At 45.2% G+C, this 19,353-nt stretch overlaps 1 protein-coding gene across 1 annotated transcript in view; it reads right to left on the bottom strand.

Moving 5' to 3' along the window:
* Positions 1 to 187: 187 nt before the first annotated feature.
* The window catches only part of PPM1E (protein phosphatase, Mg2+/Mn2+ dependent 1E), a 59,410-nt gene continuing 40,244 nt past the window's right edge, over positions 188 to 19,353 (bottom strand). The window contains exons 2-7 of the mRNA XM_069033226.1: positions 11,283 to 11,401; positions 6,778 to 6,977; positions 5,188 to 5,376; positions 4,535 to 4,678; positions 4,189 to 4,282; positions 188 to 3,921 (exon numbers count right to left, since the gene is read on the bottom strand). Of these exons, the coding sequence (XP_068889327.1) occupies positions 2,858 to 3,921; positions 4,189 to 4,282; positions 4,535 to 4,678; positions 5,188 to 5,376; positions 6,778 to 6,977; positions 11,283 to 11,401 (1,810 nt within the window). The 3' untranslated portion in view covers positions 188 to 2,857. The remainder of the gene's footprint in view (positions 3,922 to 4,188; positions 4,283 to 4,534; positions 4,679 to 5,187; positions 5,377 to 6,777; positions 6,978 to 11,282; positions 11,402 to 19,353) is intronic.

Genomic DNA, 19,353 nt, shown 5'->3' with positions numbered 1-19,353 from the left:
CAGTGAAGAGCTTCCGAGCGAGTTTTGAGCAGCTCCAGGCAAACCAGCCCCGAGCCCCTTCCTCAAAACCACCACAACTGAAACAGAACAAAAATAAAGTCATGTTGTCACTGCTACCTCCTGGTTCTGCAACCACGGTCACCACGTCGACCGAGAGGGATGCGGGGTTGTGTGAACGCGGAAAAGGGATACTTCAGCTCTTTATTGGAAAGATTTCGTTGTACAAATTTTCACCACCACTAAGATACACGATAAAAATACAAAACACAGGTCACAGACTGAATCTCAGTATCAACAGTTAATAAATACAATGAGATACTTCTCTATTAGCCTAATATTTTACACTGTCACCAGATAGACGATCAAGGTACGAGATACAGAACACTTAGATACCGTTAGAGAGGGATTATTGCTTACGTCAGCAAGCAGCAGATAAGGGCACAGGAGTTTGAACTGAAGGAACTACTTCCTATCACCAGTGGCATTAAGAGAAAACACTGCATTTCACAAGCACTGCTTTTTGTCTAGTGTGTAGAATCAAGAGCAGCATAATCAGACCAATAACCACTACTTTTAATATTATAGAACTTTAAAGGACTTACCTTACAAATGGTTCCTATCTACTCTATAAATATGCAGTTAGTGAAGAAATGAACACTTGCTCTATCTATACAATGGTTTTACCTGACCACACTGCAACTACGATGGTGGATTTTTTTTCTCCTAGCAAGATAAATGGGATGAGTCGCAGAATTACCATTTATGAATCCACACCTAAAAAGCTAGATCCTTCCCAAAACAGCACACATGCAGTCCAGTGCTCTTCAACTGCTCCTGCAGACTGGGAAGAAGTTTTATCATCCGTGACGGGTTTGCATTCTAATTTACTCACGTCAAGAATTGCACTTACACCACCTTTCTCTCCAGAACACGACAGTCAGCTAAAGATGGACTTTCAATGAGTCATTATTACTGTGAATAATTTAAAACAAAGGCACCACAGAGATGCCCCAGAGTTGCATATTTTACCATTTCATGGTTTCTCAAATTTCCTCGGTAAATCTGACTTGGAACAGAAGCTGCAGCTAAAGAGAACGTTGACAACAGCTAAGGCAGAATAAGATGGCAGATAAGAGCCAATGATCCCGTAAGATTAAAACAAAGTCTGAAAAAGATCAAAGGAATCTAAAGCCACACTCCAACTCCTGGTTGCTCACAAAGCCTTTTGCTGTTCATCAGATTGCTTTTAAAATAGTGCATCAAAGAGAGAAGCAGCGGAAATTGGCAGAATTCAAGCCTCGCCATCTCGTCGTGTTGAATAATTTTCTTGACTACTTAGTATTTTAATACTTTGCAAATTCTAGCTAAACACTAATACTGCTATTGTTACTGCTAAAATGATATGAATTGTTCACTAAGTGCCTATGAAGACTTACTTTATTCATACTCCTCCCAATGCATCCCTGTGACAAAGGGTAGTAACAGGATCTGGACTTAGTGGAGCTGATGGGAATCGGCTCTTTATTTATGTCCCAATTAGCGGCTCCCCTAAGGGTGTGACCTCACCTCGGGGGCGGGGAGGGGCTGGTGGCCGATGCTTATGCAAAGAAGGGCAGCTGAGTTCCTCCCTGGCCCTCCTGGACCCGGGGGAGCCAGAGCAGAGCCCTGCCCGGGCAGGGAATTCCACCCTCTCTGCTGAAGCCCCAGCGCAGCCCCTGCTCTGCTGCCTCCTCGGCCTTTCCATCCTCTTTGGATTGCTCCGGCATCCATCCCTACACACCCCGAACACACCCCATGGCAGCCGTGGTGCTGCATCCTTGCTGCTGCCATTGGATGTGAAATGCTGCCTTTGCCACCTGGGAATCCTCACCAGAACCACACAGCTCATCCAACAGCTCCTGATCTCTGCTGGGACGGGTGCAGGGACAGAGGGTGGGACTGGACACCTCCACGGGTTGGGTTCTCTTAAGACCTGAGATGAAGTTAAGGTGGGAAGAGGTTGGCTCAAAGCATTAAGCACAATCATGTTCAACTCATTGAGAACAATTTCCTAAACTGAGAAATGAGAAAAATGCCACTAAAAGCACCAGAAAGATACGAAATTCCCTACACTGCACCTCCAGCCATAGGAAATAATTTTTTTTAAAAACGGCAAGAAAGATTTTCTTCGTACTCTGCATTTTATATTACATGAGAAAAAAAAAAAGGTAAATTATGAGTCTGTACCTCGATGGGAGTCTGAGACCAGAGCAGCAGGAGCTTAGTGTGTCCATTCCTAAGGTACCTGGTAAACCCTGTATGGCTTTTAGTCATCTACCTGCAAAAGTGGATGCAATTTTCTAATTCATCTTAACGCTCACCTGGAACAAACAGAAAGCAGAACACAAAAAGAAAAAACAAAAAACCGAAAAACCCCACACCTCGACTCTATGGAAACTTCCCCCCGCTCTAAAAAAATTTGGCAGTTCTAACCCAGATCGTTCTTTGAGTATTGCTCCACAGACATTTCTCAGGCAGGTGCAACCTTCTGCGTGTTTAGGGGCCGTGCCCTGGCGTTGTCTGTCCACGTGCAGCGGCTGCTGGGCTCTCCCTGCTGGATGTGGCTGGACACTCGTGTGTGCGGGTGGTCGGGCGGCTGCGGCATTGCTCGGGGTGGCACCACCACCAAACTTTATTAGAGATTGAAACAACTACATTGGTTAATTCCTAGATCTATTTACACAGGGGTTGAGCTTGGCAGGGGACTGGAGTACAGTTCGGAAATGCCCACCTCTTTTTTTTTTCGCTTTCTGATGATGCCAGTTTTATTTTGGGAATGTCTACTTTGGGAGTCTGACAGGGGAACACGAGGGGGTGGTTACATTTTACAGCATTGATGAAGGTGTGGGTCTGGTATACAATGACTTTGTCTTCGCATCAAACACTCGCTGTAAGAGCCGTGGCTGGGCAGCCTCCGCCACGGGGAGGGTCGGGCCAACGCCCTCCTGCTCCTGCGGCCCCGGGCAGGGAAGGCCAGGCTGGATCCTTCTCCCTGGGAAGGCTCGTGAGCCGAGAGCGGTGTGTGAAACTTTGGTTTGAGCCTGGCTCCTCGCCGCCTCTTCCCATTGCAGAGCCGGAAGTGAGGGAACGCAGCTCGTTTTCCCAAGGATTTGAACAGTTCATCTTCCAGCCCAAAGAAGACGGGGGATAAACCCCTGACCCTGTAGATGCCCTGCCCTGCAGCACCCGAGCTCAGAGGGGCCTCGTCCTCCCTGGGATCGCTCTGTCCGCAGCCCGAGGACGCGCTGAGCTCCGGGGACTCGCTCTTCACCGGGGAGCTGCTGATCGAATCCGCACTCTTTGGTATGCCAGGACTAAACACTTGGACTGGTGGCAGACATTTGGCACTCTGAGGTGTACTAGTTTCTGTTTTTGTCAGGTCTAAATAGCCTTGATCATCCAAGGGGTTAACGCTGGACCCTATGCTTAAGCTAGTTCTGTCGGTGAAGGAATCCACTCGTCCTTCATAGCCTAAATCTGCAGGTGCTGAGCACTGGTGCTGGGGCCACGGCCGTTTGCAGTCTCCATGGTTCTCCTTGTCTTCCCCATTGTCTTCTTGCCCACCTTGGAAAGAGTTCTCTGTCCAGTCTGACTCCTCGCTGACCGCGACCGCCGCGTTCATGTCCCTGAGAAACACCACAATGACGGTGATGTTGTCGCTGGAGCCGGCATCCCGAGCAGATGCCACCAATTTATGTGCTACCATGCTGCTGTCACCATTATTCTCCTTCAGATGGTCAGCCACCACTTTGACTGCCTCATCGGGGTTGACTGTGTCATAGAAGCCGTCACAGGCCAGAATGAGGTAGTCTTCAGAGCCATCCAGCACCGTGGAGGCAGAGTCTGCGTCCCCACAGATGTATGGCTTGTGCTCAGCATCCCCTGTGGAAAAACAGTAGAGAAACACAACTGTGGGTTTGCAGCCACAGCTTCCATCAGCCCTTTATTAACTCAGTGTGGAGCCAATGACTCTTACCCCAAGTTAAAGCAATTATGTGGGAATTATTCCCTTAGACTGTAGGGGGAAAAATTGAGGTTATTGCTCATAGGTCTATCTTCAGCTGTATTTCAAATTTTGATGACTAGAAAATAAAAATTTTATAGTTAAAAAGCAAAGAAAGTCTAAAAAAGGAATGGAAGCCCACTCACCAATAGCTCTGGAGACAGAGAGGCTCCCGTTCACCCTCCAGGCTCCAAACCAGACCACGCAGCCACCCAGGGCCTCGATGCGCTTCTTCTCATCCTGAACAGCAACACAAGAGAGGTTTGGACAGAGCAGTCAGAGCTGCATCACACACTCAACTCTCCTGTAAGTACTTGGTTTTTCACAGACACAGCAGGCCCCATGAGACAAAGGATTTGCACACAGATCCAAACAAAGCAGGCTACGTGGAACACGTACTGCCACTCCAAGAGATCCTGGCATGGCAGCACTCCCCCAAAGCTGGTACCTGTGGTGTCACTGCCCAGGGGTGTTTAGGCAGGCCATTCTCACCTCTCGATCTGGTTTGTGAGGTTTCATCAGTTCCACAGCTTGGCCTCTCCTCACGAGCATGACCTGGGAGTCCCCAAGCCAAGCCACATGCAGCATATTCCCTCGGATGAAAGTCACCACCCCGGTGGTTCCACAGCGCAGGCTCTGGAAAAAATACATTTCCATTTCAAAGCATTTTCTTACTTAACTCAGGGACAGAACATGTTGAAACTGCAGCACAGAGCCTATTCCCAGGGAGGAACAGGCAGTGCTTTCCCTACGGCTACGACTGCTCAATAACAGCCCCTTGGAGCCAACCTGGCTGAGTACGAATTTTCCCCATGACATCCCTGCATGGGACCCACCTGCCAGGAGCTGGGCACTGCTGGGACTGCTCTGGCTGCCTCCTGCCACTGACAGGAACATCTGTGTGTTACTGAACCCAAGGACTGAGCCTGGTCAGCAGGTGAGCGTGGGAATGGCAGCAGCATCCTTAAGAGGAGCTGGATGCTGTGAGAAGCAGGAGGTGACATTTTTATGGGATGTGAAGCTATGGACAGAAAGCCACCACTGGGGACCAGTGCATGGACAGCTCTGTGCTGACCCTGGGCTGTGCTTGGAGGCCCCTCTGACAAAGGCAGGATGTACAGGTCAGTGCTTTGGGAGCCCCTCACCTCCCGGGCTGCCTTCTGCACAAAGCGCTCGTCAGTCACGCGGAAGGCTCGGCACAGAGCCTCGGCTGGGTCCTGCTGGAACATCTCCTGGTGGACCATGTTCACGTGCAGGTGGATGGAGGCATAGATGGCAGCATCCACTCCTCCATGACCATCAAACACCGCAAAATAAGCTTGTTCTTCTTGGTCCTGCCAGTGGAAACACAGGGAGGAAAAAACTCAGGGGAAAGCAATGCAAGCAGCTCACTGGATTGACTTAAACCTTTGAACTTGGGATTTGTGGTGTCCTCATTAAATTGCAATTAGAGACAGAGTCTCCACTGGAAAAGCAAAGTACCCTGACCACCTGCACTTGCATCAATGGGAAATTTCCACCTTGTTTTTGAATTCTACCTGCAAAGTGCAAGAGATGCCCTGCCAGAATCCCCTGTGCAGTGCTCTCAGTTCTCCTTAGGTCCCATTTGTTACAGCTCAGTCACACTACTCAAATAGGAAGTGCCATTCTCATCAAATTGTGCAGGAGATTTTGTGACTGCGAAAGCCACAGAGAGAGAAGAACATCCAATACAGTTTGCATGAAGTCTACATCATGATTGGAATCCACCAGGGATGAAATGCCAGTACAGTTAAAATGTGAAGCCAGCCAGCCTCTGCTTTCACTCTTTTCTTAAATCTAAAACATATCATCTTAGATGCCTGTGTTTTAAAAAACTGCATGTTCTCTCTCATCAGAAAATTGTGATTACATTCACAAATCAAATACAGCAAAATCACTCATCCTCAAGGCAGTTTTCTCAGCTTCCCCATCTCTGCTCAGAGAAACAACGCAGTACCAGGAGACAGAAACTCCTGTGCCTATTCACACACACACCACCAACCCACTGACAGAGCCAATTCAACCTTGACAGCCAGCTCAGTGACTGGAATATTTGCACATTGTAATTTTTAGGTAATGGGCTCCAACACAAATTGGAATAAGAAAGCTGACAACTGACAGGTAAAGGAAACATCTGCCTCTGTTTGGATTAATATCATTTAAAGGTAAGAATGTGGATGGGGCAGAAGATGGTTATTAAAGTGACAGGGTGTAATAAAGAAGGAATTATGCAGCAATTTGATCCTTAAGGTAAAATTCTTGCCACTTCCTTATATTTTCCATTCCTCAGTGTCCAGTTTTATATCTCAAGGGAGAGCAAGAATGAGTGTCTGACCAATGGCCACATCAAGAGAGTAATGGAAGGGAAGACAGGCTCCAGTTCCACCAAACTACTCACATTGCTAGAACTGTGTGTGAGCTGCACCCCACAGTCCTGTAAGCTTTGGGTTTGGTTTGGGGTTTTTTTTACTTTCTTTCCTTATTTTTGCTTTTGGCTTCTTCCTGCCAGGAGGAAGGGTTGAAAAGCAGAGCAGACCCACCCCCAGCTGCCAAATGGCTTCAGAGATGAACTGTGAGGTGACCTGGTCAACACCAACTGCCAACCCTCCTCAGGTCCATCACCTTTCACTTCCTTTCAGTGGAAAACTGCCTGGTTTCCCAGAATGGAAACCTCTGCTCATAGAACCTGTGTCTCCCACGTGCTCTGTGCTTACCTCGAGGTTGAAGAGCATGTTGAAGTCAGGGATGCAGACGTGCTTGTCCTCCATCTTCCTGCGCATGTTCTTGATGGCGTGGATGGAGGTCTCGTAGTAGCGGTGGGGCTTGGGCTGCAGAGGGAAATCTTTCACCCAATTGCTGCAGATCTCGTGCAGTTTGCTGTAAACTAAACGGGCCAACTTCACTGTCTCGATCTCTGGGGAAGGCACAAAGCACAAATGAAAGCCTTGAGAATGTTATAAAGTCAGAGTTTTCTCCCTTGCATACATTATAAAGATGAAACAAAACCGTTTTAGCCAAGCAGTTGATGTCAGCAGGGAAATTCTGGGCTCTGATGCATGAAAAGAGGAAGCCAAACTCACCATAATCAGCGTTCATCAGTAAGCAGCTCATTGTTTGTTTGTCTTTTTAACTTCAACATTTCCCCATGCCTTTGGGGAACTCATTTGCGGCAGCAGAGAAAATGAAAGGCACGAAAAGCATTGGATCCCTCACGTGGCCCTGACAGGGACTTTGTCATGGCACAGGGTGTCACCTACAAACCCCCTCCTCCATAACAGTGACACACTGGGTTTGGACCAAATTCTCTATTCTAAACACCACTGCACTGCAGAGCTGAGGCAAGACAGTGGAAATAATCTGCAGAAATTAGTAGAGTCATTTTAAGATGTTTTGTGCACTTTCAGCAGTGCACAGGTGCCTTCTTAGCTATTTCCAGATTTCCTATTATTCCCATATTCCTGACAACAGTGTGTCAGAGAAATCTGCGTGAGCAAATGAGAAAACCATAAAGGTCTCAAATTTAAGAAAATGCTGAACTGTCACTCCTGAGAAATTGTCATTTTAAAACATGAAAACTCAGGCACTTGACATTTGTTCTGAAATCCAGGAGAGGAAAACAGGAAGTCAGCATCAGAGCTGAACACATCCAAATCTCTTTGTTCATGATCGCTCACCAAAGCCAGGGATCTTCAAAGCTGAACAGCAGCAATTCAGGGGTGCCAATCACTCCTGGAGGAGGAGGAGCTCACATGCAGGGAGGAGAGGGGAGAGTTACAGCATCTCTCGGTTCACAGGAATTCTGTGAAGAGCCTAAAAGCAGCGTTTACTAATTTCTGTCCTAGGTCTGCAGTGACCAGGGGGCCAAGACCCTTAGGAACAAGATACTGTCCCAGCTCTGTTGATTATGAGCTGGTTCAATCAAGAGGCATTAATCTGGAAATACACTGGATAAATAACCAAAAGGAGTCTTGGCTCCTTGATCACACAGCTTTAAAACCAAGGGGTGGAAATCAGACCACTGGTTCATCCCACCACTGCCACAGTGTGGGGATGCCACAGTTCCTCACCCCTCCTGTACTGGGGGTTCCTCACCCCCCCGGCTCTCCCTGGTGCCACCAGAAATCTCTTTGGGTAATGTATTTAAAGAGGGAACTCATCCAGCCTGATGTGTCCAAGTGCTATTTTCCAGAGGAAAGCCCACAGATTTTGCTGTCCCATTTCTCCCCAGTGGGCAGAGGTGAAGGGAAGTGGGCACATGTCAGAGTCATGTGGCTGTGGCACCTCTGCAGGAGGATGGCAGTGAACCAAGTGGCCCCGCTGAGATCCTAACACCCTTCCCAGGGGACCCTGCGTGCTGTCAGCATCATCAGTAACTGCTCGTGAGGTTAAAACAGGAGAATAATAAAATACCACAATAAAAACCACCCCCTCACAGCTGGAAATTACTCATCAATTGTTAATGTTGCCGTGCTGAGCCAGAGCTGACTCAGCTGTCACTGCGGTTGTGTCACGGAGAATTTCATTTCCCTCCTGCTGCTCCCAAATCCCCAAGGCTGGAAAGTAATGCTGAGCTGCACCACAGTGAGTGGCAAATCCAGCCCAGGCATTGCTGCTCCCAAAGATGGCAGCAGGGCTGAACCAGGATGAAAAGAATACAGGGAATCAGATCCTGCTTTGTAGTGCCATATTTCGTGAGCTGTGTTGAAAACATGGACAGTGTGACAACAAGGGTCAGAACCAACAGCCAAGGTTTTCCTTAATCCAGGAACTCTAGATCTCTTTGGAGATCTCTAGGATCCATCTCCTAGAACCTGGAACAACTGGGTAATGGGACATTATGATTTGCTTTGTGACATCTCCTGGATATTTGATACCACCACTAGGTCACACGGTCCTGCTATCCATCCTCTTTGGTGGCTCCTTAACAATGGCAAACTTCCATGTGATTCTCTTCCTCCACAAAAAAACCCCAAACCTTAATGTCCTTAACCCGACCTTTCCAAAAAGAAATCCAACATCATTCAGTTCTCATGGAAAATCTCTTGCTCCTCTCCAGTGCAGCTGGAAGAGAAGAGTCATGGCCTGTGACTCAGATATTCAAAGACACACGGTCACCCCAGATATAACAGACCCCTATTCTTGCAATCCTATATTTGTGGACTCCAGCCAGTTCTCCTTCTTCTAACATTTGCATTCTTCTGTCATGGAGCTTCTCATTTCCTTTCCACCAGCACACCAAGAACCCTCCTAAGTACAGGACATGATTTGTCACGTTGCAATTCTCAGAGTGAAATGTGCCACTAAGGAAATTTGAAATAGCTTTTTTTTTTTATCTTCCAGCAAATTCAAACTTGAGGCAAATCAGGTAAATGTCTCCTTGTATTACACAGAGTAAAAATCTTTCTGGGTTCATAAAAAAGCCTGACACAGAACTGGATATTAAAGCCAGCCAGCTAAATTCAGCTTGGTTTCACATTCTGCAGCAGCTTGAACAGCATCAGGGCACAGCGAACTCTGAGCATCAAACTTCAAGATGTAGAAATCCCATTTTCACCACCTGCCACACTTTCCTCTGCCTTCTTCCAAAGCATGAAAGTCTCCCTGTATGCTACCACTGAGGGCAGACCTCCTCTCAGCACCACCCCAGGTTTCTCAAGGGACTCCCCTGGGAAGGTTCTCTAGGATGGAGCTGCTGCTCCCCCCGGTTTTGTTTGGGTTTTCTAGGCCAAACCTTGCACCTGTGGCTGATGAAGCACTGATGGAGCACAGGGTGCCCAGAGCAGCTGTGGCTGCCCCATCCCTGGAAGTGTCCAAGGCCAGGTTGGACAGGCCTTGGAGCAACCTGGGATAGTGGAAGGTGTCCCTGCCCATGGCAGGGGGTGGGACTTGATCTTTAATGTCCCAAACCATTCTGTCATTCTATGACACTTGAGCTGATGTTCTGTTTTGGAAAATTATCACTTAGGTTATTTGAAATTGCAGGGTTTTTATGAAACTGTTGCTTTACTACAGGCCAGAAGATGTTCTCTCTCTTCCTCTCCCCTTAAAGCCTCACAATTTAACACTTCACATTGCATCAGCAAAGGGATATTTTATTTCCAAGTACCCTCATTATGACAATTCACCTCAACAAACTGCATCTGGAGCCCTGTGCTTAGTGCCTGCTCCAGCCTGGTCCCATCTTAATCTATGTTTGCATCTGTGTCTTACAGACTTAGATATATTTAAATGGCAATTTCTGTAGGTGTGAGGGTTTTTTCCTTTCTTTTTTCCCGTTTTTTTGTTGAATTCTGTAGATATTCTGTGTGGAGGCTTAGTCAACATTTCCTTGGAGACTGTCAAATATTTATGCAAGTTTCAGAGATCTCAATTTTGAAATTAATGAAGGCTGCTCAGACAGAACAATGACAAATCTATTCCATTTACCTGCTCAGCAGGAGGAGGCAGCAATACCTACAGAAAGGGAACCCAGAGCATGTTTTTCTGTTTCTCAGGTTTCCAAGGGCCTCTGGGGAACACAGCAGCATCTTCCTTTTTGAAGAGCCAGATTTATAGATCCTCCTTATCCCCAGAATAATTTACAGGAGTTTTTTTAATCAAAAAAGGAAGGAATGGATGAAGTGGTTTGGGGACTGTATTTTCAAGATCAAATGACAGAATTTCTGTCAATGCACTGGTCTTTGTTGTAATGAACAACCCAACCATTTTTCAAGGTTAGTTAGGCCAGCAGAGTCCTGAAATGATTTAGGGTGCATGACCTTGAGCTGGATGCTGCAAAAATCTTGTCAGCCAACACAGATAAATGAGGAAAAGGAATTTTCTTCCTTTTAATAATGAAATCTCTTTATACTACCTTTTGCTAAAACCATATAAAAAACTTACAAGCCATAGTAAAAACCACACTGACTGAAATAATTCAGAATTAAATTATCTCTTCCCACATATATTTGACTTTGCTCCAAGGATGAGGGAGGACAACTGGCACTTGCCAGCAGAACCACATTGTATAAAGTGCTGAGAGAGAGAGATTCAGGGCCATCAGATACAGCCAGGAAGCTGCACTTAAAAGAGTGATTCCAAAGCTGAGAAAGCTTTGACTGAGAAATTAGCCCTCCAGCTCTATCAGGAGTGGTGGAGAGCTCTCCATTAACCTTTTTACATCGACAAGGGATGTTCCTGTACCAGAAATCCTGTCCAAGTTCCTTTAGGTGGCACTTACGGATGATGCCGTCGGCGTTGTCCACGTGCTTGGGCAGGAAATGCGCCGAGAGGTCGCTCTGCAGGACTTCATCTGAAGTTGCTCTGGCTAAAGCAGAGGCCAGGAATGAAGGGCAATTACTGGAAAAGAGAAATCCACAAAAAGATGTTTTAGTGTGATTCAGCAAGGTAACATAAAGGTATTTTTCACCAAGGTTCTTCTTCGCCAGACAGCACCACGACCCCACAGCAAGACCTCAAACTCTCTGATGGATTTCAGTTGCCCTCCTTCACTCCTGTGTTCCCTGTTTCTTAAGTTTTAATGTTTCAATTCATAACCTCTATTTAAATTCTTTTCAAATCTAGACTTGAACCCTCCAGAGTCTGTCACATGACTGTACATTTTTTACATATGTATGACACTTTTAACTCAAGTCCAGTTTCTCCTAAGAATTGAAGTCAGAATTCCAGAATTCTTCAGATTTCAAAGTGCCCAAAGCCTCTCCAAGGGGCACTGAGAGTTAAGGTTAACCCATAGGGAGCTGATGGGCATAAGGTTAAAAAGCTCCCTCAGGAATGATTTCTATCCAGAGCGAAGTGGCTTTAACTCACTGCAGTTTAATTACACCTGGTATCCCCCAAGGTTAATTAATCTATAGCAAGCTGAGGCCGCTTTAATGTACATTCTCTCATTCAAGAGGAATTTAATACCTCTTAATTTATGTATGACTTTGCATTTCCCATTGGTCAGCCTGAATTTCTCCAGGTGTCTCCTGCTGACACAGCCTGAAACCTCCAGTATCCACAGGTATTATTGGGGTAACAATGTCTTTCCCAAGACATTCTACTGTCACAGGGTCACAGAGAGGCACAGAGCCGATTTCAGCCCAGAAACTGTCCATCAACCACAGAATTCCATGTCAGAAATCCAGGGAACAGGCAATGAACACAAACATTCCGTAACCTATTCCTTCTGTTTAACATAACGATAAATGATTGAAGGACAAGATTGGCAAGAAATAGCTTTGTCCAACATTGTCATGAGACAAGCTCTGGCCCTTGAAGTCACACAGAGAGCCACTCACACCTCGTTGCGGCCCCATCCTAAGGTTTTCCCTGGAATTCGCAGCCGGGCATTCCGCTCCAGCCTCAGCAGCCCTCAGGAAGCCCCGCTGCTGGAAATCAGCTGCCTTAGGGCCGACTCTTCCCAGCACAGCTCAGAACTCTGATCCTATTTACATCCGGCAATTCCTGGTGTAGGAGCGATGAGCCAGAGGAAAACACACCGGGACATCCCTTGCTTCTGGCACGTGGAGGAGCTGATTTTCTGTCTTGTCTTTTCTGTCTTTATTTAGCTCAAAAAGAGCAGGTTTTTCATGCAGTGATGCTGGTTCTGCTCATGTTAACAGGAGATTCCCTCCAAAAAGGGAGAAATTGCAATGCCCGGGATAGAATAATTATGCCAGCAGTTACCAGCAGGGCACCCGCAGGAATCTGAGCTTGTTTCCAGTCCAAGGCTTCCCCTGAGCAGCTCAGTGCTGAAACTCTTTAGAAAAACCAAACTTGTTTTGTGTCACTTACAAACAACCCCTCAGAAACATCCACTGGGCAAAGAGAGAACCTGCTTAAGAACTGGGGCAACAACAGCGCCTAAAATAGAGACTCAGCACCTAAACAGCAGAGGAAAAAAAATATCCCTAACATGAGGAACCTCTGCTCTGCCTGGGAGGGGGGACAGCAATGTCTTTGGATACCCGGAGCCATGAACACTTGTATCTGAAATTTGAGATACTATTTTAACTGCAGTGACCGATGACACAAGTGAAAGGTGCATTTATAGGGGGTGTAGCCGGTCAGAGTATTTTCCCCACCAGCTCCATGTGCTATTCACGTGTCCTCACAGCCAGAGCCAGCAGTTCCACACAGCAGCTCCTTATGCAGCCAAAGAGTGCATTTCCATTACAATGCTAAACCTACACAAAAAGCCACTAAAGATGTTATTAGATAAATTAGAGGATTTTAAGTACATCCTTCCTGATTCTCTGGCAGCGTAGGTGTGTTTAGAACACCCACAGTTGCATTGCAGCAATCCTGGAATAACTCTAGGAAGGTATTAAATCAAGCCTAAAAGTGCTCTGCTGCCATTAATTAAGTTTGAGAAAACCAGTCTGAGGTGGGTTTAACTCAGCCCACATATTATTATGTTACCAGCTTAACACACAACTCCTCTCCATCCTGATAGCATTAAAGTGGGGAGGACTTTCCAAACGCCTTCCCTGAGCTATTCCTCTGTGCTCTGAATCTAATACAAACTCTCCTACTGAAAAAAAAAAAGAGATGGCAAATTTTAAATTCTTATTGCATGGGAGTTCACCACGGGGGTTTGAGCAACTGATCAATTTCGAGGGGAAAGGTAGAGAAAATAAATCAGCTCAAGGCTTTCCTTCTATGTCTGGCCACTCTCTGTCCTAATAATAGCAGCTGCTGGCCAAAGAATTAATTGCCCTTGACATTTGTTGATCACAAAGCTTCTTATGCAGCTGTTCCAGGGCTGTGCCATGTGAGCAGGGAAGTGACCACACGAAGACAGATGACTTCCTCTTCCTGATTAGCACCACTCAACATTTACTTCTCTCACTTGGCTCCTCAGAGCACTTTTAGTTGAATTACTTTTTCCCTTCAAGGAACAGCAGATTGCACTGGAGGTTTAAAATAGCTGTTGAAGGCAAACTGCTCTAAGGACACTTCATTACTGCTACACCAAGACAAATGAAGAGACAGCTCTGGATCTCTGTTTCCATCACCAAAGTGAGCACTCAGGTGAGCAGCTACAGCATCCCACAAAACAGCAATCCAAGGAGGGCAGTTCCCCCCTCTCCTCACAAAACCCAAAAAGTATCACCAGGATCCATGGGGACAGGGAGGAGCTTCCACCCTGGGATTACCTGCTGGCTACTGAAAATAAATTCTTCTGCCACATTCTAGATGCTCAAATGTTAATAGTCATGAAGTTTGAAACTGGGAGGGCTCGGTCTTGTTTAGCAGAGAGCTGAGAGCTAAATGCCTTTGTCTATTCATAGCTGTGCCACTAACTCAGCAGCTGACCTTGGACGAGTCACTTCACCACTCAGACCTTCATTCCTCATCTGCAAACAAGGGATGAGAATGTCATTCCCTCGGGGAGAGGAGAAGGAGGAGGAAGGCTGTAGAAGGCCTAAATCTGTGTTTGTGATGTATTCTGGAATTTCTTGATAAGAGCACAACTGAAGGGAAAAACACAAAGACGAGAGTGGGAGATGTTTTCAATCTATAGAAGATTTATACTTTCATACTTTTGATAGCCTTCCTAGCTTTTTCTCACTCTTTTCTCATACACTGCCAGAAGTGCTAAGTGGAACACACAGGCAAACAACAGCTCTGGATAACTCACAGTGTCATCAACAGCTGCAGGAAAGGGGAAAACCAGCAAACAGAGACCTCAAGTTCTTAAAACTTGTAGTTTTGGAGCATTAGCACTGCTGATGGGAAAGTGATGTTGCAGCCCCTGCCTAAAATCCACAATGAGGGCCACCAGTGCTGAAAATCCCAAAGGCTGTCATGGTCTGGGGTAGCTGATGAGGCATCACTAACCCAAACAAAGCAGGGAAAATGGACCGAAACGAACTGGGGCTTTTTCAAGGGGCAAAACGGGCAGTAAATCACAAAAGGTACAGTGTTCCTGTTACCTCAGGAATCCCCTGACACCACAGAACAGCAATTGTTTTAGTTAGAATGAGGAATGATTGAAATAGAAATGCTATTCAATCTGCTGAACACAAAACAAATCCACAGGCAAACAGGATAAAGCAGCATATTTGGTTTCACACAGCAGTCCAAGACCAAGAACATGACCTGAAAAGAACCAAGTACAGCACATTCCCCAAGGGCCTATAATTTACTGTGCTAGTAAAAGACTTCGTAGGGATGACAAGCTAACGGCACCCTTTCCAAAAGACATTCCACCAGGGATGCAGTTTGGGAAACACTCCCGCTCATGTGGCCTGTTGCAAGCTCTTGTTAGAAAGCAACTTTTGTTAGATTCAGTTTAAGAAAAACCTAGTTTGTTCCCTGCCTGTATTTACAAAACATTCCAAAGTCTCATGAGACTTCTTCCAGATGGAGCTTTGGATATGGCCTGGAAACTCTTTGAAGAAGCCTTTGAAATCTTTATTATTGAAAGTTCCCATGCTGTGAAGTGCAGCAGTAACGAGCAGAGAAATTCTTTGGGAAGCTCCTTTGGCTGTTTCCCCAGCCCTCCCTTCCTCCACCTCCTGTTTCCGTGGCCATCCAGAGGGACTTGGAGGCAGCTGAGGGGTTCCTGTTTGTCTCCAAACTCCTCCAGGTCACCCAGGACTCAGAGGGAAATATGCTGTGAAGCATTCCAAGACCCCAAAATGATTATGGATGCATCCTCTGGTTCTGCCAAGTGGATGCTATTTCCAGCTCCCATCTCTGCAGGTTCTCCTCTCCTCACTCCCAGAGCAGCTCTCTGACCTGTGCTGTTCTGCTGCTCTGCACAGCTGCTGGAAGTTTTGATGCTTATTTAAAGCCTGATCACGGTGGACAAATGGAGTATTATTTTTTTTCCCCTAACACATGGCGAAACCCTGCACTAGATTTTATCTGCTGCAGTGAGTTACTAAAAAAAACCTGGCACACACACACAAACACAAAAAGAAACAAATAGAAAAAACAATGCACCTTTTAAAAGCTTGCATAACCAAAGCTCCTTGAGAAGTCATTTGAGCTGGCAGTGGTGAGACAGTAAAGATGCTTGATAAATCTGTTTGAAGGAGCTGCAAACGTGCTACCCAAGGAAGCTGCTATCTATAGGCTTCCCAGAGACAGCTGCCTGCTCACATCCCCAGCGATCCTGTCCTTGTGCTGACAGTTGTAAGCAACAGAAATATAATACACAGGCATTGCAAAAAGACTCTGTTTGAGATACATTTATCATGCCCATGTCTGTGCAGACACTGCATTTACCAAATATTTAACCTTTTGCATTCTGCTCACTGACATTTTCTAGACCAATTTTATATAGATATGTTCCTGTAGTTAAGTCTATCTAAACTGGATGTTAAAAAATAACCAAACCAGAGGTGCTGCTCATCAGAAAACCTCTGCCACAGCTGGATTAAGATGCTTCACCACACTGTTCTCAACACATGAATTAGGCTCAGACCTCTAATGCACTTTCTGCTGTGTAGCATTCCCTTCTCCAGAGGGTGAAGTGCACACGACAGTACATAAAACCACCAAAATGCGAGCAAGACAAAATAAAAAGGTCACCTTTGTCTCTTTGATGAGGTACAATGTCACGAAGGGCAGCATGTATCTGAAACATAAATGCTTGCTGCCCACAAACCACTCATAAGCATTTGTGATTTAATGACTGTCAATAAAACACCATTGACCCTGCAGGGGTGAACTGTGAAGAATCCAAACCACACAAACCAGCCTCTCCCAAGCTCCTGGCTGGATAAATTGCCTGGGTATTATCTTTGAAACCAAATTCTATTCTTTCACTCATCCTCATAGCATGGCAGTTCTGAGGTTACTCATATTCCAATCTCTGGGGCTGATGGCATGGCTGCTTTAAAAATGACAGAAATCACCTCCTGTAGCACCAACAACCCCTAAAAACCAAGCATGGATCTGCCAGGAGCTGGAAGCCAAATAACTGCAAGAAATTGAATTCCCAGAAGTGACTGTGGGATGGTTTTCTTCATTACAGCAAAGAGCTGAAGATACAAAGTTTGCTGTTGAAAATCATGTCCCAGCACTTCACAGCCAGATTGTATCCATCTGTTATTAAAAGAAAGGGAAACCTGGACTTTGAAGGAATGCAGAGAAAAATGGACCACAATCCATGAACCTTTGGTATAACACCAAGATGTTGAGGATGTACCAATATAGACTCTCCCCCATCTAAATCAGAATATTTTCTGAGGAGCAAGATTCTGAGGGATTGGGATAGTTTTCTAATAAAATTTTAATTGCTGCTATGAAATGCCCTTTACAAAATTATAAAAATATTATTATAAAATATAAAAAACCCCAGCAAGCCACTTATTTGATGGGCATTGATTGTGCAGCTTAGATCCTCAGTATTCAGCTTTGCAAATGCAAACACATAGTGAAAATAAATCTGTGTTTACCCTATCATTAATTCATCAAAAGAAAGGTAATTTATTGGTATTACCCACTCATGTGACTTTCAGGGATTTATACTGAGAGGAAAGATCCTTTTGGATTTTGTTGTTCTTTTACAAGGATTATCCTGCATGTTTACACAGCACATTCTCTGCTCAGGGTGTGAGCGTGTCCAGAGTCCTCCAAAACCCACTCAGTGCCCACTTGGCACTGCTGGGAATGGAATGGGGACAAAGCCACATCAGTGCCAGGTGCTGCTTCCCTGGAGAAGTAAATTTCTTCACTGGAAACCCAATGTCAACAGCAGTTACCTCACACTGAGTTTCCCTGCCAGACCAAGGCCTGTTTAAAGCTCCACAGGACTTTAAAAATGTCATTGATTTTTCTCTCTTTGGTGCTCAGTCAGTTTGAAAGTCAGCATAATTCAATATCTTTCTCCTGGTTCCATTAGCAAAGAAAGGATTCCATGCTTCAATCTATGCTGCCTTATTGGAAAAAGTAATTTAATTTTACATCTGAAAGTGTGCCAACATCAGCATAAAAGCGTACACTGTATACATCAGATTTAATTTATGAATTCTGCATTTTGTCAAGCCAGAATGAGATGCTGTCTAAAATCAATGAGAGTATCCAAGCTCACTCTGAAGGTACTTATATACATTCTTATTATTTCAGATATTTTATGTCCTAGCTGGAGTTTTTGATGATTTCTCTCCTTGCTATAAAATATTAATGACACAGTCTCTAGAAAAGTTCATGTTGCAGCAAACTTGCAGAAGAGTTCAGGCACATCATTTACTTACCACTGATTCATGCCCTGATTTTTTCTCTCTGTTATAAATAAACTTTCACTGATACTTCCCTTAAGAGGAAGGAATATTCCATACAGATCTGATGCGTCCAGAAATACAAGTTAAATAAGAATCCCCCAATGCAGAGCCTCTGTTTTATTAGAGATCAGATTAACACACCCAAGTCTTCTGTCAAAAAGAAAAATGCATTTTGCTGTTATAGCTAATGACTTAATTTCAAATAAATGAAATAAAACGCTCCACAGCAACACATCCCCTGCTCTCTCCGGCAGATCATCATTAAGGCAAACAAATGTGAAATGACTTTTTAAAACAGGGTGAAGATGGTGCCTGTTCAAACACCCAGCTCTCAGTAACACCCCACAGAGCCAGGCCCCAAAGCTCTGTGCTCCTGTTGTAACATTTGTCTTCATGTAACTGAGAAAAAATAAGAGCTACAGGCCAGGATTTCCAAATGACATTTGATCACTTAACTTCTTTCAACCCACTGAACAAATATCAAATATAAGGCAAAACACACCCCGGAAGATTTATGGCCACTGAGTCAGCAGCGAATGTTCCCTCGCTGCCTTCTCACTCCTGTGCAATGCACTTCATCACACAAATGGCTTGGGTGTTTATGCCAGATGTAAGATTAGATAATTACTCATCCAAGTCCTGGATGTCAACTCTTTTTGGTGATAAAAAATTTATTCCAAATGCTCCATTTATAATCAGTGGACCTGCAAAAGCATTCTGGTGTTCTGCAGTGATACATCTCGGGATGTAATTCCGTGCAGGAACACGCTGTGTTTGTGCTGTACCAATGCCCTGCCTGATGTCAGCCCTTCCCAGCACGGAATTTTGTGTCTGCAAAATAGGGACAATGCTATTGACCTCTGGAAAGCAATTTCAAAGCCAATGATGAAGTGCCAGATATTATTAATTAAACCTAAAGTGGGGATGGAGCAAGAGAACAGCAATTCCCGTGCACTGATTCCCAGAAAATCCTGCTGCTCTTGTGCACAACATGCAAGAGAAAGAAATTAAAGCAAACATGAATAAACAATGCAGTACCTCTAAAAATAATTTTACAGGCAGATATGT

Source organism: Aphelocoma coerulescens, chromosome 19, assembly GCF_041296385.1.
Source record: "Aphelocoma coerulescens isolate FSJ_1873_10779 chromosome 19, UR_Acoe_1.0, whole genome shotgun sequence".
In the NCBI taxonomy this organism is placed as follows: Eukaryota; Metazoa; Chordata; class Aves; order Passeriformes; family Corvidae; genus Aphelocoma; species Aphelocoma coerulescens.
Note: the sequence above shows the minus strand (reverse complement) of the source record. Positions and strands in the feature narration are given on the sequence as shown.